This window comes from Streptopelia decaocto, assembly GCF_964273445.1.
Source record: "Streptopelia decaocto genome assembly, chromosome: 18".
In the NCBI taxonomy this organism is placed as follows: Eukaryota; Metazoa; Chordata; class Aves; order Columbiformes; family Columbidae; genus Streptopelia; species Streptopelia decaocto.
This window is the reverse complement of record NC_138673.1, coordinates 747938-775041: the sequence shown is the minus strand read 5'-3', so window position 1 is coordinate 775041 and position 27104 is coordinate 747938. Positions and strand designations below refer to the sequence as shown.

General features: G+C 63.0%; 3 protein-coding genes across 4 annotated transcripts; 1 reads left to right on the top strand and 2 right to left on the bottom strand.

Moving 5' to 3' along the window:
- Window positions 1-2257: 2257 nt before the first annotated feature.
- On the top strand, window positions 2258-15802 carry POM121 (POM121 transmembrane nucleoporin; the record flags this gene model as incomplete). 2 transcript variants are annotated; one of them, XM_082068317.1, is made up of 13 exons in its annotated part: window positions 2258-2532; window positions 2606-2800; window positions 3318-3485; window positions 5483-5563; window positions 5865-6036; window positions 6903-6994; window positions 7714-7784; window positions 8510-8628; window positions 9033-9135; window positions 9836-10009; window positions 10287-11978; window positions 13136-13264; window positions 13484-15802. In XM_082068317.1, 13 exons carry the CDS (start codon window positions 2258-2260, stop codon window positions 13576-13578), a joined length of 3366 nt encoding a protein of 1121 aa, XP_081924443.1. In that variant the 3' UTR covers window positions 13579-15802. The 2 variants fall into 2 exon arrangements, with proteins under 2 accessions (XP_081924443.1, XP_081924442.1); XM_082068316.1 differs by having other exon boundaries at window positions 9833-10009.
- Window positions 15803-16016: 214 nt separating this feature from the next.
- On the bottom strand, window positions 16017-19883 carry NSUN5 (NOP2/Sun RNA methyltransferase 5). The gene is made up of 10 exons (XM_082068330.1): window positions 19756-19883; window positions 19504-19626; window positions 19087-19255; window positions 18909-19017; window positions 18522-18660; window positions 17803-17918; window positions 17304-17482; window positions 16876-17080; window positions 16647-16799; window positions 16017-16525 (listed from the first exon to the last, which is right to left on the bottom strand). Exons 1-10 carry the CDS (start codon window positions 19846-19848, stop codon window positions 16423-16425), a joined length of 1389 nt encoding a protein of 462 aa, XP_081924456.1. The 5' UTR covers window positions 19849-19883; the 3' UTR covers window positions 16017-16422.
- Window positions 19884-20678: 795 nt separating this feature from the next.
- On the bottom strand, window positions 20679-26889 carry TRIM50 (tripartite motif containing 50; the record flags this gene model as incomplete). The annotated part of the gene is made up of 7 exons (XM_082068776.1): window positions 26712-26889; window positions 25203-25615; window positions 24229-24324; window positions 22719-22949; window positions 22399-22421; window positions 21553-21677; window positions 20679-21286 (listed from the first exon to the last, which is right to left on the bottom strand). The coding sequence occupies exons 2-7, from the start codon at window positions 25605-25607 to the stop codon at window positions 20679-20681; spliced, it is 1488 nt and encodes a 495-aa protein (XP_081924902.1). The 5' UTR covers window positions 25608-25615; window positions 26712-26889.
- Between the last annotated feature and the right edge of the window lie 215 nt (window positions 26890-27104).

Here is a 27104-nt window from a genome sequence, read left to right as displayed (position 1 = left end):
ATGCTCACTCACTCTGGGGTGGTGCCACCTCCATGTCCTCTTTGGTACCCAGGGCACCGCTGCCAGTGGGGGTGGGGGTGCCAGCTGAGGAGCCTTTGTGCCTTGGAGTGGGGGGCTTAGAGCGTGGGGGGCACTGCCAGCTCCGGGCCCCTGGCTTGGCTTCCTGTGGTGGGGACGGTGGCATCACATGGTGCAGCGATGTCCCCGTCCCCCACGCCTGTCCCCATGGGCTTGCTGGCTCACAGCCACCCTTGCAGGGTCAGGGTGGCCTTTCTGGCCTGGCAGCATGCCTGCCTGCACCCTGCCTGCACCCTGCCTGCACCCTGCCTGCAGGCAGCTGCTGCCTCTTGGTGTGAGCCAGCCCGAGCAGCCCCCTCAGGGTGCTGAGGTTGCAGGATTTGGCCTTTCTACCTTTAGGGAGTGGTGGCATCACCCACTGTGGCTGGGCTGTCACTGCCTGCTCTCCCAGTGGTGTCTGTCAGCCCTCAGCTGGCACTGGAGCGCTGGGACCTGGCTGTGTCCCCTGCCCGGCCATCACCATGGCCTCAGGGCTGCCACCCGCGCCGTGCAGGAGAGCACAACCGTCCACCATGCAGGGGCCCGCTGTCCCCATGTCCCCCGCCTGCCAACGCGCCCAGCTCAGTGCCCCAGCCTGACGGGGGGTCTTGGGGCTCCCCGCCCGGGGCTCTCGCTGCCTCCCACCCCCTGCAGCCGTACCCAGCCTGTGCCGGCTCCCCCGGATGCAATACCAACCATCTTGGTGCTGCGGGACACAGGGAGCCCCAGTACTCCCCCTTGCTCTTTTTTGGGGGGTCTTGCCTGCACGGGGTGCTCCCAACTACCTCAGGCCTCCAGGCGGGTCAGGGCTGGGGGCGGTGAGGGGCCAGGGCAGGGGCTTGGGGACAGTCACACCGCTCTCAGCCGAAACCAGTTCCCCTCCTTTTTCTGTCTCTCCCGGGTGCTGGCGGGGGTGTCACCGTCCCCCTGCACGGTCCCTGGTGCTGGCGGCTGGTGACAGGGACAGCGGGGGTGCCCCTCCACTGCAGGTTGGGTTGATTTCTTTTTTGTCATTGTATAATAATAATTACTAAGTCATGTGTTTCGGATTTTTCAATAAAGCCTTCAGCCCAGCCCTGTGGGTTCCGGGGGGGTTGGCAGCTGGGTGGTGTCACCGTGGGGGTCCCCTGGCTGCGCCCTGGTGGCTGTGCTTGGCCCCTCCCCAAAAAAATCACCTGGGGAGGTGTTGTGGAGGTGACCTGGATGGTGTCCCGGCCATGATGTCCCCTCCCGGCTCTGTCCCCAGGGCCACCCTGCACATCACCTCTGCCCTTCCCTGGGAGGGGACCAGAGCCTGGGCCCTGCGCAGCCTGAGGGGCAGGGGGCGTTTGGCCTCCGCACTGCCCCGGTCCCTTCCTGGGAGGGTGACACCACAGCGGGGACATGCAGAGCACCCTGCTGTCCCCATCCGGGCAGGGTCCTTTCCTGGGAGGGTGACACCACAGCGGGGACATGCAGAGCACCCTGCTGTCCCCATCCGGGCAGGGTCCTTTCCTGGGAGGGTGACACCACAGCGGGGACATGCAGAGCACCCTGCTGTCCCCATCCGGGCAGGGTCCTTTCCTGGGAGGGTGACACCACAGCGGGGACATGCAGAGCACCCTGCTGTCCCCATCCGGGCAGGGCCATGGCACGGGGTGCTGCTGCTGGGTGGCCCCGGGGAGCCCTGACTGGGGGGATGTGAGGCTGTGACACGGCAGGATGTCACACTCCCGGGGTGCCCCCTGCCCGCCCCAGCCCTGCCCGGGCCACACGTGGTCACGGTTGGGTCAGCACTGGTGCGTGTGGGGACACGCAGGGGACAATAGGGACTGGGACGGGGGGACACAGGCTGGAACGGTGCGGGGGCTGTAGGGGACAGGGTGGGGACATGGGGAGAGCGGGGTGTGGGGATCGGGACGGCAACGGGGACACTGGGTTTGGAGTGGGGATGGGGGAACGGGGATCTGGGGGGAGACACGGTGGTCGGGGGCAAGGGGGCTGGGGACAGCGGGACACAGCGGCCGGGGTGGGGACACCCGAGAGTCCGCGTGGGGACAGCGACGCGCTGGAGACGGGGACGCTGACCGGGCCGGGGGCCACGCCGGGGTCAGGGCGGGGCCGGGCCCCGCAGCGGCGGGAGGGAAGGGAAGGGAAGGGCCGGGCCGCCCCGCCCGCCCGCAGTGCATGCCGGGCCCGGCTCGCGCGGCGCGGTCGGGCGATGGCGGGGGCCGGGCCGGGCGCGGGGCGCGGGGGGCGGCGGGGCGCGGCGCTGGCCCTGTCCCTGTCCCTGGCCGTGGCGCTGGCCCTGGCCTCGCTGCTGCTGCTGCGGGGCGCGCTGCTGGGGGCGGCGGCGCTGGGCGCGGCGGGGGCCTGGTGCGCGATGCGGCCCGGCCCGCCCGCGCCGCGCCCGCCCGCCAAAGCCGCCGCTAACGGAGGCCCGGCCGCCGCCTCGGCCCGGCCCGGGAGGGCCCCGCCGCGCCGCTTCGGCCTCGGGTAAGCGGAGGGGCGGGAGGGAGGAGCGGCGGGAGCCCCGCGGCCCGGCGGCGCTGACCCGTGTGTCCCGCAGGGCCCCGCCGCAGGCCCCGCGCCGCCGGTACCCGCTGCCGCAGGCCCGGAGCGCCGTGTCCGTGTGTCCGCCCGCCGCCCGCTGGGAGGGCTCCTCGCCCCGGGGCGCGCCCTGGGCCCGCCGGGCCGCCCCGCTCCGCAGCCCCGTCACCGTGAGGATCGCCCGGCCGGCCGCCGGCATGGCCCGCTCCCCCGCGTGAGTACGGACCGACCGGGGAGCTGCCCCGGGACCGGGGGAAGTGGGTCACCCGGCCCTCGGCCGCCGTGCTGCCCGGGGTGGGCTGATGCCGGCCTGGGGCCACCACTCCATCCCATCCTGCTGGTGACCACTGCGTCCCTGTCCCGATGGCGACGGCTCCATCGCCGTCCCAGGCACTGACTGCTCCACCCCGGGCAGTCACTGCTCCGTCCCCATCGCGGTGGTGACCACTCCATCCCTGTCCTGGGCAGTGGGCACTCTGTCCCTGTTCCAGTGGTGGTGGCTCCATCACTGTCCCCGCAGTGAGTGCTCCATCCCCGTGGTGACCGCTCTCTCCCCATCCCGGCGTGGCCACTCCATTCCCATCCTGGGTGTTGCTGCGTTGCAGAGAGGATTGCGTGATCCAAACCCCCTGGAGCCCTCTCTCTGCTTCCATGGGAGCAGCCCTGGATCTGGGGGGTCTCACTCTGGGGACCCCAACGTGCCTAATGCCTTGTTCTGCTTCACCTCGCAGCCTGGAGCAGTTGATCTCACCCGTGGCCTTCCCGGCCAACAGCAGCCCAGACCCATGTGCAAAGGAGACTGTGCTGAATGCCATCAAAGAGAGCAGGAAAAGGGCTGTGGAGCAGGAGGAGGAGGAGGAGGAGCAGGCTTTTGGGAACAATCAGGAGAGCAAGAGAAGGTAATAAACCAGCGGTCCAGGTCACCACCCATGTGTTGGGAAGGTCGTAAATGGGGCTGGTGCTTCAGTGGTGACAAAAGGGACATGTCCCGGAGTGTGCCAGGCCTGGTGTGACCAGGAGTGTGGCTTCAAAAAGTGTTGTGGGAATTGAACCGCGGAGAGGAAGCACAGCCCCATCACCCGGCCCCCTGGGCTGTGTCGGAAAGTCCTCTGAGAGTTCTACTTGTCCTTGAGATCAAAGAGAGGTGGTTTATGCTGTTGTCTGAGCAGGCTTGTGGGTCACGTGTGGTCTCCAGCATTGCTGGGGTTGGGAGGGGATGGGGGAGCCTGTCAGGGCTCCCTGGCAGAGAAGCGGCCTCTGTCATCGCAGGGGTGTGCAAACTGCGACAACGTGGTGTGAAATGATGGTATCAGGCTCATTGTCCTTCAGTGAGCCCCAGGCCTCCAGGAGAGGCGGGTTCCTTGAGTCTTAGAGCTGCAGGTGGGAGCATCACCCTGTAAAGGATCTGCATGCTTCCTTTGTGCAGTGTAGCTGGCAGGAGGACGTAAAAGCACGCGGGTAAACCGAGAGACTCTTCTGCTTTCGTTAGTCAAGGTCAGCGATTTCCAGCTCCAAGAAACAAGGTGTGGTGTCTGAGCCAGCACTCTAGGAAGAACAGCACATAAATCCTGGGTGCCAGGGTTTGCCGAAGCCCTTCTAACTGCCCGGGCGTGGTGTGGCATCACCGTTCTTCTCTCTCCTCTTTTTCATCCTTGTGTATGTGGAGACCATTCTCCTCATGCCCCTCCTGCATTGGGGCTGCCTGGGCTCGAGCAGGGGACCCGAGTCACTGCGGAGAGCGGCTTGTGCGGCGCCCGGCACCTCGTCCTGCGCAGGGGCTGCTGCGGAGCTGGCCCAGGGCGCAGCGGGATGAGCGCTGATCGCAGGGAGCTGTGCTGTCCTCGCCATTATCATGGGATTTCCCTTTTGGCTTGGTGAACCTGAACCCCACAAGAGCCGAGCAGGACAGTGACAGGATGGGTGCACAGACAGGACTGGCTTTTTTAAAGTTTATTTGTTCTATTTTTTTACCATGCTGTGATGCAGCTCTGCCATAAAAGGCAGTTTTAAAGGCATTACTGTCTGGGAAGTGTGAAGAATGCTTGTAGACAGAAAATCCTGTGACCTTTGAGGGTGGAAAGGAGCCTGCGTCAGCTGGAGAGCGCAGCATCGCCTGCGCGATGGGCTCGGTGTGCTCGGGCAACGCGCTTGGGCTGAGTGACAGGGCTGATCGTCCCGCTCTGCCTCACAGCAGAGGTTGCTGTGACTTTCAGACTTCACATCTTCCCCGGATCATTGTGGGAAGGGGGATTCTCTTTCTGACTCAAACAGCTCAGGGCACTGGGTAGGAAGAGGTCGGAGACAGGAGTTGCAGAGCTCAGGTCTGTTCCAGAAATAAGCTGCTGAGTGACTCTGAAATCATAAACCCATGAAATCATTTTGGTTGGAAAAGACCCTCAAGATCATCCAGTCCAACCGTTACCCCACCCCTGACACTGCCCCATGTACTGAGAACTTCATCTCCGTCTGTCCAACCCTCCAGGGATGGTGACTCCAGCACGGCCCTGCGCAGCCTGTTCCATGGCCCACAGCCCTTTGGGGAAGAAATTGTTCCCCAGATCCAATCTAATATCTATATATTTTGGCTTAGAATAATGGATTTGGACAAAAAGGTTTTTTTTAAAACAAAACTACGCAGCCCAGCCGCAGCTGACGGAGCTGCTGGTGCTTGGGAGGAGCAGCGTGGGGTGAGAGTCCCTGAGGACGGGACCAGGTGGATTGAAAATCCACAGCAGGATGCGGATGGGGAAGAACTCTCCCGGGTATTGGGTGGCAGGAAAAAGACAAGGTTTGCGCTTTCCCGATGCTGAGCCCATGGGGAAGGGTCCTCTCCCTGGGTGGGGGGCAGCCCCCGTCTCTGCTGCCCCCACCCCAGGCTTCTGTGCTCTCTCCGCAGGCGCCACGACAGCAGTGGCAGCGGGCACTCGGCATTCGAGCCGCTGGTGTCCAACGGTGCCCCCGCCTCGCTCATCCCCAAGTAAGTGCCTGTCAAACCAAATGTAACTGCCAGGAGCTGGGGGGGTGGTCCAGGAGCTGCTAGGCACTGGAAAAGGTGCTTGTGGAGCTCCGCTTTGGGGGGAAAAAAGAGCAGCTGTGGCTGTGCCTCCGGGCTGTCACCCTGCGCACAGGCTGGTGGCCATACGGGCTGTGCTGCTGCGTATTTCTGAGCCCCGCGCCGTGGTGGAGAGCGGGGTTGCTTTCCTCCCTCTGCCCCACGTTGAAAGGAACTGTGGGCAGAGCTTTGGGGAGATCCTGACATCTTCCCTCACCCCCTCCAGGCCTGGCTCTCTGAAGAGGGGCCTCGTCTCGCACTGCCCCGATGACGGCTCCAGCAAGAGGTCCCGCACCTCTTCCGTGAGCTCCCTCAACAACACGTACGCTGGCGGGATCCCCAGCTCCATCCGCAACGCCATCGCCAGCTCCTACAGCTCCAGCCGCGGCCTCGTGCAGGTAAGAGGTGCCCCGGTGAAGGCAGCACAGGGTGGATTGACGCTCCTCAGCATCGCTGGGCTCATACGAAGAGCGCGGTGTCACTAGCACCCTGGCGGAAGGGGCGTTTTTGTCCTCTTGTGGGCAGCAGCTGGCAGTGCTGTCACTTGTCCTTCGGTGCACGCTGCCCGGGGAGTCCCCAGGCTACACCATGCTGCTGCGGTGCTTGTTTTACGTCAGAGCAAGAAGGAGGTTATTTCCCCCCACACTCAGCCTTGGCTGTTCTGCTTGGAGAGTAGATCCAGGTGAAAGGAAACAAGAAAAGACATTTTGCTGCACTGCCACCTTTTCAGCTGAAGTCAGCAAGTGTGGGAGCCGTGTGTCCCCACTTGGAGCCAGGTCCCCTCAGCAGTTGCTGAGCTGTAATAAAACGCTCCGCATGTCTTGGACGGTGGATGTAACCGGGGCTCTGTGGGCTGTATGGGGAAAGGTTTGCTCCAGGATGTGTTGATAGGGAAAGGTTTCCTCTGGCTGGGGTGAGTCTAAAATCCCTGAGGTGGGATCCATCTGCTCTGAGCTCCTGCCAGAGCAGCCCCGCATGTGCGAGGGCATCGAGGCAGCCGGGCAGACTCTCTGTGCCGTGCGAAGGCAGGAGCCGGTGTCTGACCAACAGCCTCCTCATCCTGTAGTGAGCCTGAAGGTCACTTGCTTCCAGAGCGGATTCAGTTTGGGGTGGGCAGAACTCACACTCTGCTGAACATGGAGGGGATTGAAGTGGTGGCTCCAGGCTCCTGAGCCACCGCCCTGGGAAATGGTGTTTAACCCGCGGGAGGAGGGCAGACTGTGCTCCCTGCCAGAGTTACTGCTGGTCTCTCTCTGCCTTCCAGCTGCGGAAAAGAAGGGGTATGAGCGTGTCCCCCCTGTCCAGCCCAGCATCCTCCCGCCCCCAGACACCCGAGTGGCCTCTCAAGAAAGCCAGGTAACAGCCGCTGGCGCGGTGCCAGCCGGGAGGAACGGAGCCGATTTCTCAGCTTGTCCCAGTGCCCAAGTCCCGCTCCCCACTGGAGCTGGGACAGTCAAGGCTCCTTTCTGAGTTGTCACCCACCAGCGTGGAAATCCCGCCTGTGCTTGTGTTGATTCCTGTCCCTGTTGCACTGTGGCCCCAGCAGCTGTGCCATCCCTGCCGCGCTGCCACACTGGGCTAGAGACTGAAGAGCTCAGATTTCTGCAGAGTGACATTACCTTGTGCCATCGGTCTGGCCTGGGTTGCTCGAGTGACCAAAACCTTGGGAAAGACAGGCCCTGATTTTTGCCATGTCCCCAAAATCAATTCTCAGGAGCTCCAGTAAGGTCGTGTTTTAGTGGTGCTGGCCCTTGTTCTCCTCTCTCCCAGCTCAGAGTAGGACCTGAGCTGATGTCAGAACTAAAACTGCCACAACCACCCACTCTGGTGACAGGGAGGGTCCGAGCCAGGGACCTGCGAGGGGTGGGGGCTCCTGTCGGGGGCCCCTGTGGAGGGTGCACAGGAGAATGTGCTGGGGAGGGGAGCAGCTCACTGGAGCCTTTTCCTGACATTTGTTGTTTGGTGGAAGCAAAGGAACACGCCTGGGATCCATAGCATGTTTGGCCTTGTCCTGCTCCCTGGGGACAAGGCCAAGCCTGGGGTTGTCCCTAACTGTCACTCTCCCGCTTGTGCAGGGAAGAGGAGTTACATCACTCCAACACCTCCACGCCGGTGAAATTGGACAAGGAACTGCAGCCAGAGAAAGGTGAGCAGAGGTGGCCCCGGCTCCGTGCCGGGCTCGGGCGAGCCAGCAGTGCGAGTGAGGAGCGGGACAGGAGGTGGCTGAGGTCTGCAGGTGGGATGGGCTTGAGATGTCACCGGGAAACTAGGGACATGCTGACCCTGAGGCAGTGATACTTCTGCTGCCCCCTGCAATGGCTCTGAAGGGATTTCTGGGTGCTGAGCACGGTGTGTCTGGGTGCTGGCAGATGTGGGACCTGGCCTGCAAGGGGGAGCACCAGCACTCAGACCAGCACAGGTCTAGGCGTCAGCCCTGGGGCAAGATCTGCCCTGGTACAGGTCGCACCCTGAGCAAATCCCAGGCTGAGCTTATCCCAGCGCTTCCTCAGCTGAAAGGGAGAGGAAAGGCTTTGTGCCCATCGCAGCCAGGGTCCTGTGGCGCTGCCCTGGATGTGGCCCACGCGGTTTGGTTTGTGGTTCGAGTGGGCTGTGCAAGGACTGTCCATGGGGGTGGGAAGGGGCCGCTGCCATGTGGAGCTCCAGCAGGCTCCCGGAACAGCCCCCCAGGATGTGCTGGGCCAGTTGCGCTTCCAAGGCATTGCAGCCTCATCCTCGGCCTAAAGCCGTGTCCCTGGCTCTGCCCTGCGAGCTGGGTCACCTGGAGAGGAGTCGGGAGGGACAAGCCCATGGGCACAAGGAAAACGCCTCTCCCTGTGCCCGGAGTGGCTCCTGACTTGTCTCCCTCTGTAGCGGTGGAGACGCCAGTGTGGAAGAAGCAGAATTCCCTGAGTCCGCCATCGGGGAGCAGCGGGAAGCGCAAGCGCAAGATCCAGTTGCTGTCGTCTCGCCGGGGGGACCAGCTGGCGCTGGTACGTCGCTGTCTCGCAGCCCCGTTGTCCCTCCTCTGGCGATAGAATGTGCTCACTGCAATTTCTGCAGGGCTGGGGGGAGACTGACCTGCCTGCCCTCAGGAAGGAGGCCCCGTCCTTGGCCGAGTGGGACGTGACGCTATCCCCAGCCCCAGTGTCTGGTGGGCTGTGCGTGATTGTGCTGCCTGCTGCCGGACCAGGTAATGGCCTGGGGAAAGGCCTTGCCGTGCCCTCAGCGCCAAGCCGGGGGCCAGAGGAACGGGGAATCAGAGCTCCGCAGTCGCGTGCTGCGGCAGAACCACCTGCTTGACACAGGGCTCGCGACGGCCAGTCTTCAAGTCACGTTCAGAGAGGCTCTGCCGGCTTCCCTGAGAAGGAGCTAAGCTGCTGCTCTCTCTTGGCAGCCCCCACCGCCGCAGCTGGGCTACACCATCACCTCGGAGGACCTGGACGCGGAGAAGAAGGCAGCGTTGCAGTGGTTCAACAAAGTCTTGGAGGATAAGGCTGGTAAGGGCAGACTGGGAACGCGGAGGGGGTGAAACGCTGGGCTGGGGCTGACGGGGAAGGGAGTGTCTGTAGCACAGGCTTGGGGAGCTCCTGGGCCGGTCCTGCGTGCGCCCTGGGTTTGGGGATGGTCTCGGTGCCTTTGGGCTCAGGGGAGCTTGTGCCTGAGGAGTGGAACAGCTCTGCTGGGAGGACAGCCCGAGAGAGCTGGGTGTTCAGGCTGGAGAAGAGAAGCTTTGGGGAGACCTTGTTGTGGCCTTTCCCTACTTAAAAGGGGCCCATAAGAAAGATGGCCCTTTTTAGCAGGGCCTGTTGTGATAGGACAAGTGATGGTTTTAAACTAAAGGAGGGAGACTCAGGCTGAACATGAGGAAGGAATTGTTGCCCTGAGGGCGGTGAGAGCCTGGCCCAGGTTGGCCAGAGAGGTGGTGGCTGAACCATCCCTGGAGACATCCCAGGCCAGGCTGGACGGGGCTCTGAGCAACCTGAGCTGGTGAAGATGTCCATGCTCATGGCAGGGGGGGCACTGGGGGAGCTTGGAAGGTCCTTTCAACCCAAACTGTTCTGTGATTCTGTGGCTGAGGTTCCGTGGGGCCGGAGCTGTGGGATGTTTGTGTCTTTTCCTACGAGCTGGGGAAGCTCCGCTAAGGGCTGGTTCCCTACAGCGAGTCCTGCATCCTGATTTCTTGCTTGTTCCCAGCAGATGTGGCCCCCAGCACCACTGCAGAGACTCCACCCGCGTCCAGGCTGCTGGTGTTCCCTGTGACCGCCCCAGGACCTGCACCGGCCTCGACGGCTCCTGCCCCGGCTGGCACCCCCTCGCTGCTGGACAGCTTGAAGAAGATGCAGAGCAGCTCAGCCGCCCCCACGCCGGCAGGTGAGGGGGAGGAGGAGGAGGAGGGTGGTGAGCAGGGCAGGTGCAGCAGGAGCTCTGCGCTGCCTCTGTGGGAGGCAGGTGGCTAAACTCCCTGTTCCAGTGCTCTGCTGGCAGGGCCTGGGGGAACAAGTTTGTGGACACTGAGCCCATTGGCCTGTTGGGAGTTGCAGGGCTGGGTCTGGCTGGTATGGGTGGGTGCTGCTCCGGGAGCTCTGCGGCAGCGGGGTGGGTGCTGTGGGTGACCGTGTCCCTAAATAAGCACTCTCCCCCTTCGCAGAATCTGCTGGAGCTGTGGTAGCCCCTCAGCCGCCTTCGTTGGCCGCACAGCCCCCGGTTCCTGCTGTGTCACTGGAGTCGAGCGCTCCACCTGCCACCTCTGCCGACACCAAACCTGTGCCCGTGCTGAGCCAGGCTGCCCCTGCTGCCCCCCCTGCCCTGGGGGTGCAGACCCCCAGCAGCCTGGCACCTCCTGCCTTCCCGGAGCTGGGCCCAACCCCCAGCAAACCTCCCACCTTCCCCAAGCCGAGCATCCTCTTTGGGATCGCGAACACCCCTCCTGCCAGCCAGGCGGCAACGACCGCGACTGCTGCTGCGCCCACCACTACCACTGCTGCGCCCACCACGGCCCCCGTCTTCAAACCCATCTTTGGCGCTTTGCCGAAAAGCGAGAGTGCAGCAGCCTGCACGGCTGTCGTCTCGCCCGCTGTCACCATGTCTGCAAGCTCAGGGCCCTCCTCGACATCCTCCACCACCACCATGTTCAAGCCCATCTTCGGCAGCGTCACCACCGCAGCTTCATCTCCAGCCAAGGCCTCTCCTTTCGCCTTCAAGCCCCCGCCGCAGCCGGCCTCGGCCGCAGAGCTGCCAGCCGCCTCCACGGCCACCCTGGCAGGATTCACAGGTCTCCCTAACGTCATCTTCACCACCGCAGCTACAACTGCCACCACGCAGAGTTCCTCCACAGATGCCACCATTAAACCTGTCTTCAGCTTTGGACTCAACCCACCCGCCTCCACCGGCCCGGTTGCCAGCCCGGCCATCACCGCTGCCACATCCACTGCCACGTCACAGCCTTTCCTGTTCGGCAGCGCGGCCAGCTCGGCTCCCAGCACAGAAACCACCTTTCCCACCCCGGGGCCCGTGTTCCAGTTTGGAAAGCCACCTTCGGCCACAGTCACTGCCACCACCAGTGGCCCAGGAGGCCCTGCCTTTGGCCAAGGACCTTCAAACTCAGCAGCTCCTACCACCACCGTGGGCTTCAGCCTATTTCCGAGCACCACGCTGACCTCTTCCACCCCAGCCACCACGGGTCAAGCCACGTTGACGTTTGGCTCTACCCTTTCAGCTTTTGGCAGCTCCTTCAGCACCGGCGCGAAGCCGCCACCGCCGTACCCCAGCGCAGCGAGTCAGCCGGCGTTCAGCGCCGGGGCTGCCGAGAGCCAGCCGCCCGCCAGCAAACCCGCTGCCGGCCCTGTCAGCTTCGGCCCTCCCTTCAGTTTTGGGGCCCCCACAGCCCAGCCGGCGGCTCAACCGGCGTTTGGCAGCGGTGCTCAGCCAACCTTCGGCACAACCAGCGCCCAGGGCTCCTTCGGCACCCCCAGCACCCAGGCAGCGTTCGGCACCACCACGTCGGTCTTCTCCTTCGGGACAGCCACCTCCACCACCACCAGCTTCGGTTCCACCACCCAAACCACCAGCAGCAGCAGCACTGGCACCACCGTTTTCGGCACCACCCCTTCTCCTTTCACCTTCGGGGCAGCTGCCCAGACGGGCCCCTCCGGCAGCACTTTTGGGATCGGCACCCCCGCCCTGAGCAGCGGCTCCCCGGCCGTGGGGTTCAGCTTCGGGGCCGGGCAGAGCGGGGCGGCCCCGGCAACGACACCATTCGGCTCTTCACTGGCGCAGAATCAGAGCACGCCCTTCGCCTTCACCGTGCCCAGCACGCCCGACAACAAGCCTATGTTCGGAGGTGAGCCGGGGCATGTGGGACTTTTGGGGGTGAAGGGCGGGGCTGGATTTAGGCAGAGGTTTTCCTGCCGGACCTTGCTGAGCTCCCCAGGCTCAGCAGCGCTGGAGGGGCTGGTTCTCGTGCTGGGAGCCTTGTTGTACAAAGGGAAGGTGCTTCCAGCACTCACTGTCCAGATCCCCAGCCCTCGGTGGTGGAGAGGAATACATAATATAGAATCATTTTGGTTGGAAAAGCTCAAGATCATCAAGTCCAACCATCCCCCACCCCTGGCACTGCCCCATGTCCTGACAACCTCATGTCCGTCTGTCCAGCCCTCCAGGGATGGTGACTCCAGCACTGCCCTGGGCAGCCTGTTCCAATGCCCCACAGCCCTTTGGGGAAGAAATTGTTCCCAGATCCAACCTCACCCTCCCCTGGCGCAACTTGAGGCCGTTTCCTCTGCTCCTGGCGCTTGTTCCTGGGGAGCAGAGCCCGACCCCCCCTGGCTCCAAGCTCCTTTCAGGCAGTTCAGAGATCAGAAGGTCTCCCCTCAGCTCCTGTTCTCCAGCTGAACCCCCCAGCTCCCTCAGCCGCTCCCATCACACTTGTGCTCCAGCCCCTCACCAGCTCCGTTCCCTTCTCTCAACTCGCTCCAGCACCTCAAGGCCTTTCTTGGTGTGAGAGGGTCCTTTAGTCCCCCCACCCCAATTACACCAGCTCCCTGGCCCCACGCGGGTGCTCAGCCCAACTGTGTGCGCAGCAGAAGTCGAGGTCTTGCTGGTGCTTAAAAGCGACCTGGAGTGTCTCTGCGAGTGGAAACGCTGCCAGCCAGGCGCTGCAATTGCTTCCCACTTGCTGTCTGAGGCTTTCTCTGCCACTTTGCTCCCTCGCTGAGCTGTCTCACCTCCCACAGAGCTGAAACTCTCATTCTGAGAAACTATTTGATCTGGAAAGCCCGAGGCCTTTGTTCCTCCCTGGCTGTAAATCCTCCCGCGCTGCCATGCTGGCAGGAGAGCCCGGGGATTACAATGAGGGCGCAACTTCTCACATTAAAAGGGCTTCTCGGATGAGGAGGCTGGTCCAGGGGACTGTGGTGCTTCAGCCCCCGCAGGGAGGTTGTTCTGTGCCGGCTCGTCCCCCTGGCTGACCCCAGCTCACGGTGCCGTGTTGCTTTCCAGGAGCCCCCGCGCCCACCTTTGGGCAGAGCGCGCCCGTGCCGGGGGCGGTGGGCAGCGGCGGCAGCGGCATTTCCTTCGGGACACCCAGCACCCCGGCCTCGGCCTTCGGGGGAGTCGGCGCTTCCTTCGGTAAGGAAGGGGTCAGCGCTTCGGCCCTTTTCCCCTTGCTGGGGGGATGGCGGACAGGCAGGGCTGTGCCCAGCCCTGCTGCAGCGCCGCAGCCAGCACAGGGGCACCTGCTCCAGGGGCACAAAACCTCCCATTCTCCCTGGGACGGGGGTGACGCCGCCCCCCCCGTGCCAGCTCTGAGCGAGGCTGCAGAGACCTGAGCCACCTTTCTGCTTCCAGGTTCGTCCACCCCCGCCTTCTCCATCGGGGCAGGCTCCAAGACGGGCGCTCGGCAGCGGCTGCAGGCGCGGAGACAACACACCCGCAAAAAGTGACCCCGGCACTGCCGGGCCCCAGGAGCCCCCGCACACGCCAGGGGCTCCGATCTGCGCGGTCCCCACGTGCTGGGTGGCAGCGACTGAGGTGGGACAGGATGAACCAAACTCTTCTTACTTGAACAGTTCCCCAGCCGAGGCTGGATGAACCTCTGTACATATCCGCAGCGTTTCCTTCCTCTCTTTATTTTGCCATGTTTCATAACGTGTACATTTTTTCCCCATTTGCTTCTTCTAGCTGTCCCCATGCCCTCCTCCCTGCCCCCGACAGCCGGCAGAGCCGCGTGTTTGTGCACCGAGCTGGGCTGCGCTCCTGCCGCCGCCGTTCCCGGCTGCCGAGGGATCCCGTCTTTACCAGGCCCTGAAACCTTTCCCCGCTGTTGGATCCCGTGGCCTGGTGAACGCGCTCCTCAGGAGGGCTCCGCTTGGCTGCTGTCCCTGCGGAACACGAGCGGGGCCGGCACTGCCAGTCTGACGGGGCTGTGGCGTCGCGGGGCCGGGGGTGACGATCCCCTCGCCAGGACTTAACCCCCCACCAGGCTCCAGCCGAGGACGCGCCGCAGCCTGGTGGGGCTGGGGGTTGCTGAGCATCCCCCGGCCCTCGCTGCTCCCGTCCAGCCATGGGGCTCCCCCCGTCCCGCTCGTGTCCGGCCCCCTCTGTTCCGCTTTATCCGTGCTCCCGTTCGAATGCACTCATTGAATCGAGTTTGGAGGAAGAACTGACCCGTGTGCGTGGCGGCATGTTGGTTATGCCGGATTTGCTGTTTGGAGTTTCATTTTTTTGTGGGGGCGCCCGTCCCTTTGTGGCGACGCGCCCCGGCTAATTGGGTGTTGACAGTAGCATCACTGCGTGGCTGCTCGCGCGGGGGAGTCGTCCCTTCCCGGTCGTGACTGAAGGGCCGGCAGCTGCGGGGGATAGTGCCTGGACCCCCAGATCTGGGGCTCAGCCTTGGCAGCCCCCCCGCTTCTCCTCTCCTGGTGCCCCCTCCCCACCTCGGGGGCTCTGAAGCAAACGGGTTCCTCCCCCTGCTCCCCAAACCCAAATTGGTTCTCATTTTTAGCTCATCTTTTTGGGTTTTACCAGCTTCCCGGAGCTGCGGTGCTGCCTCCCCTGTCCCAGCCAGGGAGCGGGACCCGGGCGCTGCTGGAGCTGGGGGGTCACCCAGCGCTGCCAGGAGGGCTTTGCTGCCGGGTTTTTACTCTCCAGCTGTGTGAGTGTGTGTGTCTGCTGAAGTCTAAATTAAAAAAAAAAAAAAAACAGAAAAAAAGAAAAAAAAAATCACAAACAAATATTTAAACGTTTTTTAACAAAATAAAAATTTATTTTTATATTTAAGCTAAATTGCCTTTGAATTCCTTCAAGCTTGGTTCAGTGAGGTTGCGCGACCCCGCAGTGTGTTGGTAGTTGAGCTGTGGCCGCCGCGGCCGGTGAGGAGCCGCGTGTCCCGGCGCTGCCCGCGGGACCAGCTGTGCGGGGAAAGGCAGCTCCGTCCCGCGGGCCCCGCCGCGCCCTCCTCCCGGCTCCATCCCCCCACTTTTAAACTGTGATGTATGTGGATGTGACTAAACCTCTTTTTGTTTCTTTTCTTTTTTTAATTCTCTAAGGGTGAGGAGCAGGAGCTCGCAGGTGTTATGGTGACAAGTGCTTTTGGTGGCTCCCAGAACAAGGCGTCTCTCCCCGCGGGCAGGAGGGCGGGTGAGCGGGCACGGGGGCGCAGCCCCGCGGGCAGGGGGTGCGGGCAGGACCTGCTGCCTGTTCTTGCAGGGTTTTCAGCTTCCCCGGCGGGCAGGAACGGGGGGCGGCGGGCAGAGCCACCCGCCACGTCCCTGGGTTGGTGCCGCAAGGGCTGAGCCGGGCAGTTCCTCCCTGTGCCCGGAGCCCCCGCTGTCCGTGCCCGGGGGCGACAGGGACACCGGGCAGGAGCCCCGGTTTGGCCCCAGTGAGACCGGGGGAGGTGGGGACAAGGTGGGGATGCCATGGGGAGCAGAGCCTGGTGGCGCTGCCCCATTTTGGTGCCAGATGCCAGCCCTGCTGCGTCCCCCTCCCCACCACACAGACCCTGCTGGGAGAGACCCTTGTGCTGGGGCTGCCGGGGGGGTTTAACTCAAACTGAAGACTTGGATCATTCCTGGTGTGGCTGATGAGGATTTCAGTGTGAATGTGCATTTTTTTTTTCTTGCTTCTTATGTCCCTGGTTTAAAATAAAACGACTGTGTTCACGTCTGCCTTGCCTGTGGTTGATTCCTGGCCTGCGTTACTGGGGCAGCACTGGAACCGCTTCCATCACCCTCCAGCTCGATATCCTCACTCCCCCTGGTCAAAGGCAGGTGCAGGGATGGAATTGTTATTTATTATGATTTTTTGTCACTCTTTTTGCCTTCGCTCTGACCAGTGGCAATTTTAGGGCAAGACTGCACAAACATGCTGGAAAACACAGTGGAGGAGAGAGAGACTTTAATCTGTTCCGTCCCTACACTCGAAGGCTTTTCTGAAATCCCACATGAGGCTGGAGTAAGGATTTGGGGGGGAACATTGTAAAACAAGGCCTCTAGTCCAGCTGGAGCTCTGCCGGGTGCAGAGATGCAAGTTGTGCTGAACCCGGGTGCTGGTCGCGGGTGCCCCAGGCCAGGTCTGGCTGTGGGGACAAAGCTGCTGCTGCGGGGGCCGGCGCTGGGGAAGCAGGTTCCCCCCCACACCTGGGTGGCCCCAGGGGTTGGCACTGGGTCCCTGGGGCGCAGGACGTTACAGAATTCCCGTGGCTGTGGCTGGTGCGAAGCTTTCCTCGTGTTGGGACCTCCTGCCGCTCACATGGTGCTGGAGGAGCTCAGCCTGGAAATGGGATTTCACTCCTTCACCTTCTGCTTTTTCCTCTTCCTCTTCTTGGGAGCTGCTCCTGGCTCCGCTCCATCCACAGGCCGCGGGTTCTCGTCTGCTGCCGGCCCCGAGCTGAGGACAAGAGCCACGTCCTGAGCTGCGCCCCCAGGCCCCGCAGCCCCAGCACTGCAGCTCCTGCAGCTCCTCCTGCGCTGGGTACAGCCAGACCCCCCCGCCCAGACCCCCCTCTCACCTGGGGGCAGCGTCCCCGTCTCTGTGCCGCTCCAGGACAGCCACGAAGAAGCCCTGGGTCAGCGTGGCGGTGGGTGAGGCGCGGAGGCAGCTCTCAGCCCCGGGGAAGGCGGCGAGGCCGCGGCAGGGCCAGGACGGGAAGGTGTTCACCAGCCTGCGGCGTGGGACCAGGGTCAGGACCGAGCCCCGCAACACATCCCCCCCTCCCCACACCCCTGAGGCCGGTGCACCTGAAGGCCGAGCCGTGATCCCGCAGCACGGCCTCCACCACGGCCTCGTTCTCCTCCCGGTGCAGAGAACAGGTGGAGTAGACCAGGCGCTGGAGCGCCGGGAAGCTCAGGGCATGGCTCAGGGCCTTGCGCTGGAACCCGGCCAGCGCCCGCAGCCGCTCGGCGCTCGGGGCAGCCTCCTCCTGCGGCAGCCGCGTCACCATCCCTGCAGGGACAGAGCCGGGTCACCATCCCCGGGGGGACAGAGCCGGGTCACCATCCCTGCGGGGACAGAGCCGGGTCACCATCCCCGGGGGGACAGCAGCCAGGTCACCATCCCTGCGGGGACAGAGCCGGGTCACCATCACTGCGGGGACAGCAACTGTTACCCAAGGTCCCCACACCCAGAGCCCGGCTCCAGTGGGGGTGGCCGGAGCGCCCCATGTTACCTGAGCCGCTGCAGGACGGGTCAAGGAGGATGTGGGTCACCTTGCGGTATTTGGGGTCTGTGGGATCCACGGTCAGGAAGTCCTGCTGGGCCAGCTGGAAGGCCGTGACCCCCGCCCGCATCAGCATGGTGTTCATGGTGGCCAGGCGCTTGGTGTCCACGTCAAAGGCGAAGATCTGGCTGGAGACAGAGCCCAAGAGAGGCGTGAACATCCCCCCCCCAGGCCCCAGGAACCTCCCGGCTGGGGAAGCTGCCCTGAATACCGCCCGTGTGCTCAGGAGCTGATGTTGGGCAGCGAGCAGGGTCAGGGGCTGGGAAGTGACCCCTGCGAGACTTCACGTCCCCTCGGACCCTTCCAGTGGCCAGTGTCATCAGAGCCACCAGCGTGCCCAGCCTGAGCAGGGCAGGGTGAGAGGCTGCAGCTCCTCCTGCCACCTGCAACTTGTGCTCAATCGGGGGGGCCCCAGTCCTTCCCTCCCCCAGCACACAGAGCTGCTCACCCCTTGTTTTGCAGGATGGCAGCCAGGTGACTGGTCTTGTTCCCCGGGGCTGCGCAGGCGTCGATGACGTGGGAGCCGGGAGCAGGGCTGAGGAGGAAGGCGGGGAGGCAGCTGGCCTGGGAGAGAACGACACCCGTGAGGGGGGCAAACACCCTGAAACCCTCGGGGTACAGCTGACACTGGGGGGGCCCAGCAACACAGGGACAAGTCATAGAATGCAGGATCATTTTGGTTGGAAAAGACCCTCAAGGTCTTTCTCAATGGCTTTCTTGGCATGAGGGGCCCAAAACTGCCCCCAGGATTCGAGGTTTGTCCTCCCCAGGTCCCAGCACAGGGACGGTCACTGCCCTGGGCCTGCTGGCCACACCAGTGCTGTACCAGCCAGGATGCTGGTGGCCTCCTTGGCCACCTGGGCACACGCTGGCTCATGTTGAGCCAGCAAATCCCCACCATCCACTGCTGGAATACTCTGCCCAGCCCACAGCACTGAGTTCCTCCCGGCTCCTGCTTCCCAGCTCCAACGGAGGTTTTACAGCCCCTCACAGCCCCTCATCCCACACCTCCAGGCTACGGGAGCAAAGCCCAGGGGACTCAGAGCTGCAGCCACAGCTCCCAGCCAGACCCCAAGTGCTGCAGCAGAGCCGGCCCCAGCCCAGCCCTTGGCATGCAGAAAGAAGGGGACCATCCATCCCGTCACCCTGCAGTCCCCCGCTCCCCACCTTGTCCTGCAGAATTATGTGTCCTGAAGTGTAGAGCACGTTGTCGTGGAAGTCTGTCTGCGGAGGGAAAACCAGCAGCTCCGGGAGATGAAGATCCAACAAGAATTTCTTCCCGGAGAGAGCGCTCAGTTCCTCCACACTGCCCGCAAGGCACAGAGGGGATGAACACACAGTCCTGCTCCCCCGTGCCCCAGACCAGAGCCCAGGCTGAGAACGCCCTTCAGCCCACATCTTCACTTCAGCCCCAGGAGAGGCAGAAAGAGCAGGGAGTGATGGAAACCCCAACCCGGACACTCTGAGCACCAACAACCCTTCAACCCCCAGGAGCTCGTCCCAAGCCCGTGCAGATGTCCCAGATATGGTGAGATGGAAGGAAGAAACGCTCACCTGGCTGCCTTGCCCAGGTAGGAGTAGCCCTGGCGCTTGAAGAAGTCAACCACATCGTCCACACAAGTCTTCAGGGTGTTGACTCGGACGTAGCGCGGTACCTGGGCGGCTGGGGCAGACACAGCGGGGTCAGGCACGGCCGGCAGCGCTGCAGGGACGGCGCTCGGGACTCACTCACCCGCGGGACTGGCTGCCGGGGCCAGCAGGTCCTCGTTGCGGCTCACCCGGTGCTGCACCTTGAGCCGGGCCAGCTCGGCCTGCAGCCGCGCCCGGTGCCGCCGCGCCAGCGCCTTCCAGCGGCCCCCGCACTTGAGCCCCTTCCCGAACAGCAGGTCGTACACCAGCACCTGCGGGACGGCGGTGAGCGCGGCGGGGAGACCGGCCCGCCCCGACCCGCCACCCGGGCCGCCCCGACCCGCCACCCGGGCCGCCCCGGCCCCCCACCCGGCCCGCCCCGACCCGCCACCCGGCCCCGCCACCCGGCCGCGCCACCCGGCCCCGCCACCCGGCCCGCCCCGACCCGCCACCCGGGCCGCCCCGGCCCCGCCACCCGGCCCGCCCCGACCGGCCACCCGGGCTGCCCCGGCCTCGTTACCTTCGCCAGCTGCGGGGGCAGCTTCTTCTCGGCCTGCAGCAGCGCGGCGCCGGCCAGCAGCTTGTCCAGCACCGGGGAGTAGCGCAGGGTCTCGGACACCAGGGCGTAGAGCTGCCGGACGTGCTGCGGGCGGGACGGGACGGGACAGGGCCTGAGTCCGCGCCAGCCCCCGGCATCTCCCCTTGTGCCCACCCCGCCTCGGGCCTGACCCGCACAGGCCTCCCCGCCTCGGCCCCCGGCCCCGGCCCTCACCGGGAAGCCGCTGTTGTACACCAGGCTCTTGACGCCGCCATGGCCGCGCTCCAGCTCCTGCAGGACGGCGGCGGCCGCGCTGTACAGCGCCATGGCCGCGTGCGCCGCGCCGGCCCCGGGGCCGCCAGGGGGCGACAGAGGCCGGGGCGGGGCCGCCTCAGCATCGGCCGCGCGGCGGAGCGGGCGGAGCGGGGGAGGAGACGGGGGGGTGACCCGTTCATGGGGGCAATATGGAGGGGGGAGTGTCAGGAGGATGGAGCCAGGCTCTTCTGGTGACAACCAGTGACAGGACAAGGGGCAATGGGTGCAAACTGGAGCACAGGAGGTTCCACTTAAATTTGAGAAGAAACTTGTTCCCAGTGAGGGTGGCAGAGCCTGGCCCAGGCTGCCCAGGGGGTTGTGGAGTCTCCTTCTGTGCAGACATTGCAACCCGCCTGGACACCTTCCTGTGTAACCTCATCTGGGTGTTCCTGCTCCATGGGGGGATTGCACTGGATGAGCTTTCCAGGTCCCTCTAACCCCTGACACTCTGGGGTTCTGTGACCAGGCCCGCCCGGCGGCAGGAGCTGTGCAGCGTGCAGGGGTTTCTCAGACACAGTACCAGTATTAGTCAGGAACCAGCTCACCCCACACAAACTTTATTTGTTCAGAAGACAGATGTGAACAAAGACCCTCGGACGCTCACAGCTCCCACGTTTCCAGCAGACGCTCCTTTCCGTAGGGAGATCTTTTGGAGGTTTTTGGGTGAGCCCACCACACTGGGGACAGGGATTTGCAGGTCAAGGCTGACATTCTGTGCTCTTAGAGGAGAGGGGAAGGACCCTCCTGTGCTGCTGAAGCTTTACACCGTGGCAGCACAGCTCCCGTGACTGTCCCTGCTGGGGGCCCTTGGGATGCAGCCACAGCCTCGTCCCACTGCCGGGCTACGGCTTCTGGGGCTCCCCTGGGACGGGATGGTCCTGCAGCAGCCGGGAGTGCCGGCTGGTGGGGGGTGCAGGCAGGATAATGGGGGGCGAGTAAGGCCCTCGCTCCGGCCAGCACAGGTCCACGATGGGGTAGAGCTGACCCTGGAACTCCGCCTGGAAGGTGTAGATGGGGCTGAGCTCGTCGGGGCTGTCGGCGTTGTAGAAGGTCAGCTCACCCTTCTCATAGTGCAGGTAGATGCCGATGCGCTGGGGCCGGGTGGTCAGCGGCAGGACAGCCCGGGGGGTGCTGAAAGCCTCATAGACCTTCCCTTCCTTCAGGCCAATGAGCCAGACGCCATTCTCGGGAGATTTGCTGAGCTTCCCTTTGCGGCTGACCGTGCCTTTGATGATGCCCACGCGCCAGTGGTTCCTGGTGCCCACGATCACCTCCCAGTAATGCTGCCCGCAGGAGAAGCCCTTGCAGGTCAGGATGCAGTTGCTGGAGTTGAAACGCATGGGGTTGCTGTCCCGGCGCTGGTAGAGCCCACACTGCACCACCGTGTCCCCCTTGAAGAGCTCCAGGAGGGGATGCGCCGTCACCGGGTCCAGCTTCAGCATCTCTGGAGCTGGAAGGAAAGCATGTGGCTCCAGGCACAGCAGCAGGATGGGGTCTGGCTCTGGGTGACCCCCCTGGCTGGCACAGCTGGAGAACTTCAAGAAGCTGGAAGGGTTATAACAGCACCAGCACAAGACACTGGGCCGGCCAGCGCTCCAGAAGCTCTCCTGGAGGGGGGGACACGACCAGAGAGCAGGAGGGAGGCTGGGGCAGCACAGCACTGGCTGGGCAGCATGTCCCATGCACTGGCACACTGCTGGGGGGGCAGGTCGGTACCTGGCAGGACGCGGCGGTGCAGGCGCTTCCACACCGTCATCTTGATGTCATCTTGGTGGAAGCACGGCTTGAAGGACACGGGGTTAAAGATGCCATCGCCTGGGTGCAGGCTGGGGAGCTCTGACCTGGAAAGACACAGGCAGCCGTGACACAGGTGAAGGGGACAGTATGTGACCTCTTCTCACCTGGCTGCCGTGTGTGATGGAGCCACTGCTGTCTCGCCAGCTGCTCTTGCCCTCTGCTGGGGCTGGTGCGTGGCAGTGGCTGCCCACCAGTACAGCAGTGTTTGAAGTGTCCTTTAGGAAGGACAAGGAATTACTGGAGAGTCCAGTAAAGGGACACAGAGATGCTAAGAGGTCTGAAGCATCTTTGTGATGAGGAAACACTGAGAGAGCTGGGGCTGTTGAGCTGGAGAAGAGAAGCTGAGAGGGATCTGATCAATGGGATCAATAGCTCAGGGTGGGTGTCAGAGGATGGACCAGACTCTGTTCAGTGGTGCCCAACGCCAGGGTGAGGGGCAACGGGCACAGACTGAAACACAGGAGGCTCCATGTGAACATGAGCAGAAACTTGTTTGCTGGGAGGTGCCAGAGCCTGGCCCAGGCTGCCCAGAGCGGGTGTGGAGTCTCCTTCTGTGAGACATTCAAACCGCCTGGACCCACCTGTGTGATCTGCTCTGTGACCCTGCGTGAGCAGGGCTGGGCTGGGGATCTGCAGAGCTCCTGCAACCCAACCAGCCTGGGGTTCTGTCCACACGAGGCTGCCCCAGCAGTGCTGAGGTGCCACTGGCCGGGGCTCTCTCGCTGTCCCCATCCATGTTGTTTGCTGCTGGGTCCCACCACTCACCTGAACTGGGAGGAGCCGTATTTCTGGAAAACACAAGAAAAGAGAGAGTTGGTGGTTGGAGATTCATGGAACAGCAGCTCCTCTGTGTGGTCACAGGTCCACACATCTGTGCCCGGGGCTGAGGAGGCTGGGGCAGAGCTGAGGGCATCGCCCTCCTGGAGGACAGGGTTCTCCCCTCGGCCTGGCTGGGCAGAGGATGCTCAGCTCTCAGTGCTGGGGGTGTCCCAGCTGTGCTGGGTGAGGGCACCACTGCCCAGGGGAGGCCTCGAGGCTGGAGAGTCTGGTTCACCCTCACTGCCTTCACCAGCAAGTGCACTCACCCGGATGAAATCCAGCTGGCTTTCGTTGCCGAGCGCCTCCAGACTGCTCTGCATCTCCTTCAGCCGCTGCAGCGCGTCGGATGTCTGCTTGACCTGGCTCTCAATGGAGGTGATGAGCTGGGCCGCCTTCCCCTCAACACTCCCCAGGAAGGTGGCCTTCTCCTCATCGATGTACCTGTGCAGCTCCTGGAACTCCTTCCGGATCACCCACTTGAAGACATCTGCCTCGTTCTGCAGGAGACAGTGAGTGGCTGTGCAGGCTGCCCCTTCCATCCCTTCACCCACTGTTTAGCTTCAGAGATGCCACCAGCAATGTCAACGTGTCCCACCAAGCTGCCCTCCACTTGTTTTCCAAATGAAGCACAGCTCTACACTGGGTGTTGTTTCATCCCGCTGTCCTCAGCAGCTCACCACAGAGACACCTCACCTTTCACCTCTCTTCCCCCAGGTTTTCATTCCCTGATGTCCCAACCAGCTTCAGCAGAGCCTTAAAAGAGCTCTTGGGTCCCTCTGCTCCCAGGGAACAACCCGTGTCCTGGGCTAAGGGGGAGAAAGCTCAGCTCCACTTTCATATAATCACAGAAAGGTTTGGGTTGGAAGGGCTCTTCCCAGCTCCCCCAGTGCCCCCCCTGCCATGAGCAGGGACATCTTCACCAGCTCAGGTTGCTCAGAGCCCCGTCCAGCCTGGTCTGGGATGTCTCCAGGGATGGTTCAGCCACCACCTCTCTGGCCAACCTGGGCCAGGCTCTCACCACCCTCAGGGCAACAATTTGTTCTTTATGTCCAGACTGAATCTCCCCTCTTCTAGTTTAAAACCATCACCCCTTGTCCTATCACAACAGGCCCTGCTCAAAAGTCTGTCCCTGTCTCTCTTATCGGCCCCTTTAAAGTACAGGAAGGTCACAATAAAGTCTCCCCAGAGCTTCTCTTCTCCAGCTGAACACCCCAACTCTCTCAGGCTGTCCTCCCAGCAGAGCTGTTCATTTGGGCTGACCCCTCCTGAAGAGCCCCACAGGGAAGCTTTGGCCGCAGAAGGGATTTCAGGAGGTCCCTTGGAGACAACTGCTCCATGGGAAATGGACACACAGCTAAACCAGGTGTGAACTCGATGTGAAGCACCAGCGTTGCTCTGCCTGGGAAGCTGTTCAGATCAGGGTCCTTCCCACCTGTTCTCTCCCCACCTCCAAGGACATTCGGTCAAAACAGCTCCAACTGCTGCTCCCGCCAGGACGCTTGACAAGGGTGAGATCACCCCTTCTGAAAACAGGGTTGTGCCGCCTCAGAGGGCTACGTCACCCCTCCCCAAAACAGATCTGTGTTTAATCACTGAGTTTGGTGGAGAACACAAACCTCAGGGACCGGGGTGGAAGATAAACCCTGTTTGCTACCACACAGAAGGGAAGGGGTACAGGAGGCGAGCCGGGGAGAGCCAGGAGCTGCTGTTACTCCAGGGGCTGTGTGGGACACAAAGGACATGGGGACACAGGCTCCCATGGCACGTGGCACTCACTGCGATGCGGCTTTTGTTGTTGATGAGCTTGCTGAAGTGTTCATCCAGGTTCCTCTTGTACTGCTGGACATCGGTCAGCAGCACAGACAGCTCCTCCTGAAAACACAGCATCTCTTGAGGGACCTATGGCCGCATCCGTGACAGCAGGCCATGCTCATTGTCCCCCAAGGAGCACACGGCCCTCAGAAGCCACGTTCTCTGAGCTCTGTGGCCTTGCTGATCTTCGCTCTCCTGATCCAGAGGATTTGGGGTTGCCAGAGGCAGGAGAGCGATCGCCGCTGCTGACCAATACTCCTGCCAGGAGCAACATGTCTCTGCTCCCATTCCCAGCCCTCCGTATCTCCCAGCCTGTGGCAGCTCCGCACCAGGTGAGCGGGTGGCAGCAGCTGCAAACAGCACCCGGCCGGCAGCACCGTCCCAGCGCCGGGGCCCGGACCCCGGCTGGGCAGGAGTGTCGCTGCTGCCTCCTGCTCTGATCTCCCCAGTGCCAGGAGCAGAGGGGACGGGTGACCCTGCACGTTTCCATTCCTGGGGCTTTCATGTGATGCTGGGCAGGGGACGCCGGCTGTTTACTCTGCCTGGCTGGGGCTCTTGTTTCCCTGCTCTCCTGTGGCACCTGCCTCAGCCCTTATCTCCAGACTCCTTTTGATGGTGTTTGGAAATGGTCTTGAAAGGCCCCGCCGACACTCCCGGACCCTCCCTGCCACACTGCAGCCACCCAGACCCTGAGCCCTCTCGGCCGGTGACACGCTCAGCCTGAAACAGCTGTCCTGCAGCCCAGGGACCCTGCCCCACATCTGGCTGTGCTGTGGGACCATGCTTTGTCCCCCAGCCCAAGGACCCTGCCCCACATCTGGCTATGCCGTGCTCCCCACGCTGGCATCATTTCCAGCCTGTGTCCTGAAGGAGAGGGGACATTTGACCAGTGAGCACTGACCCCCACCCCAGGATCCCGGCCAGCTCTGCCCACCAACCTTCATGCGGCAGTACGTGGTGGAGATGGGGGTGATCTTGTGCTGGCGGTGGTTGCCGATGGTGCCGCAGAGCCCACAGATCACCTCTTGGTCAGCCTCGCAGAAGAGGCTGAGGGGGTTGTGGTGCGTGGGGCAGGACTCTGGGGTGGGCTCTGCCTCGCTCCGGCTCTGCAGCACCTCGATGACACGGGCCAGCGTGACGTTGGGTGGCGAGGCGCTGCAGTCCACGGTTTGGCGGCACACGGGGCACAGGAACCGCCCATCCAGCTCTCCGGACAGTGACACCACGCAGGACTTGCAGTACGAATGCCCACACTGCAGCATCAGGGGCTCCTTGAAGACCTCCAGGCAGATGGGACAGAGGAGCTGGTCCTCCAGCTCGTTGATGCTCATCCTCCGAGCCATCACCTGGCCTGGGAAACACGGGTGGGAGCTCAGTCCTGCTCCAAGAGCAGGAGGAGCAGAGATGAGCAAAGATGGAGAAAAGGTGAAACAGAGAGACGCCTCCACCGCCCTCCCTCCCTGCAGCAGCGCAGAGAGTCGCAAACTCATCTTCAGGCTCCAGGCAAAGTCTGAGATGTTTGTTTTAACTGTGATGGGTTTGGGCACTGAGGACGTGAGCCCGCTCCTGACCATGCCTGCTGGATCTGCCCAGGGCAGCAGGACTGACCACCAAGCTGTTCCCGTTTGCCTTTGCCTGGCAGGGGTGTCAGAGTGCAGCCAACCTCGTGTCAGGGTTGGAGACAGAGCCCAGAGGGATTTTCTGCTGAAAAATGCCATTACTGACCCTGGTCTGTATGAATTCCTACAGATCTCTTTCAGCTCATTGTCTCAGCCCGTGGACATCCTCCAAAAGATTGGCATTAGCTCAAGTGGTGCATCCAAGCAAAAGGAAATAATAAAATGCACGTTTATCTAGGAGACAGGGATAACCGCCATGTAGCAAACACCCACAAAGCTGGATTTGACTGGCACCGGGGCTGGGAAGCTGAGGCACAGCGTGCGGGGCTGTGGCTGCAGCTCGGCCCCTCGGAACACACTGCGCTCTCTGGTCCCCACAGTGCTCCACACTCTGGGCCAGCACCCCCACGGGGCACGAGCCCACATCTCGGCCTCTCCTGTGGCCCTGGGGCCACCTGTGGCTGACCTGTTATTGAATTATGAGGTTTGTGCAGCTTTGCCACCCCGGCTGCTCCCAGCTCAGTGGGATGAAACTGCCAAGATCCTGGGCAAGTCACAAACATGACCTGAAGCTGAAGAAAATAAACCTGAAGTCAGAGACTTGGTAATTTCCTCGGGGAAAGGGGATATTGTGACCTGAGCTTGACTTTCACCGTGCATTGCTATAGGAGCGGTGAGTGGAAGGAAGTTCCAGTGTCAGCTGGTGAGCAGCCAGACACTGTAGGACCCTGTATGGGGGAACCAGATTCAGCTGCTCCCTCTGCTCACGCTGAGACACCTCCCAGAGACCCGAATGACAGCGCCCCGCTCGCCGCACCACTCACGCACCCTGTGCCTCTTCCTCCTGGCCTGGGCCGGGGCTCTGCTCGTCCTGCTGCACCGAGCCCCACGGACGTCACTTCGCTTCTCCCGATCAAGCTGAAGATTTCCACCCTGCCAGAGGGCGGACAAGGCAGGTGGCAGGACCAGCGTCCCCGTGGCAGGATGGGGAGCTGAGCTGCTCCTCTCCTGCAGCCTCAGGATGTCCCTGCTCACCAGGGAGAGGCCAGGGAGCGGCTTGTCCCCCTCTCTGGCTCTGAGGACGGTGACACACCCCCGGAGCGCTGCCCACCGCCCACCGCCCACGTCCGGGCACACACATCATATGACTGTGCGGGCAGGAGCCTGATAAGAGCCGGGTTTGCCTCCCTGAGCAGCCAGCCTCCCTGCGTCCCGGGGCGT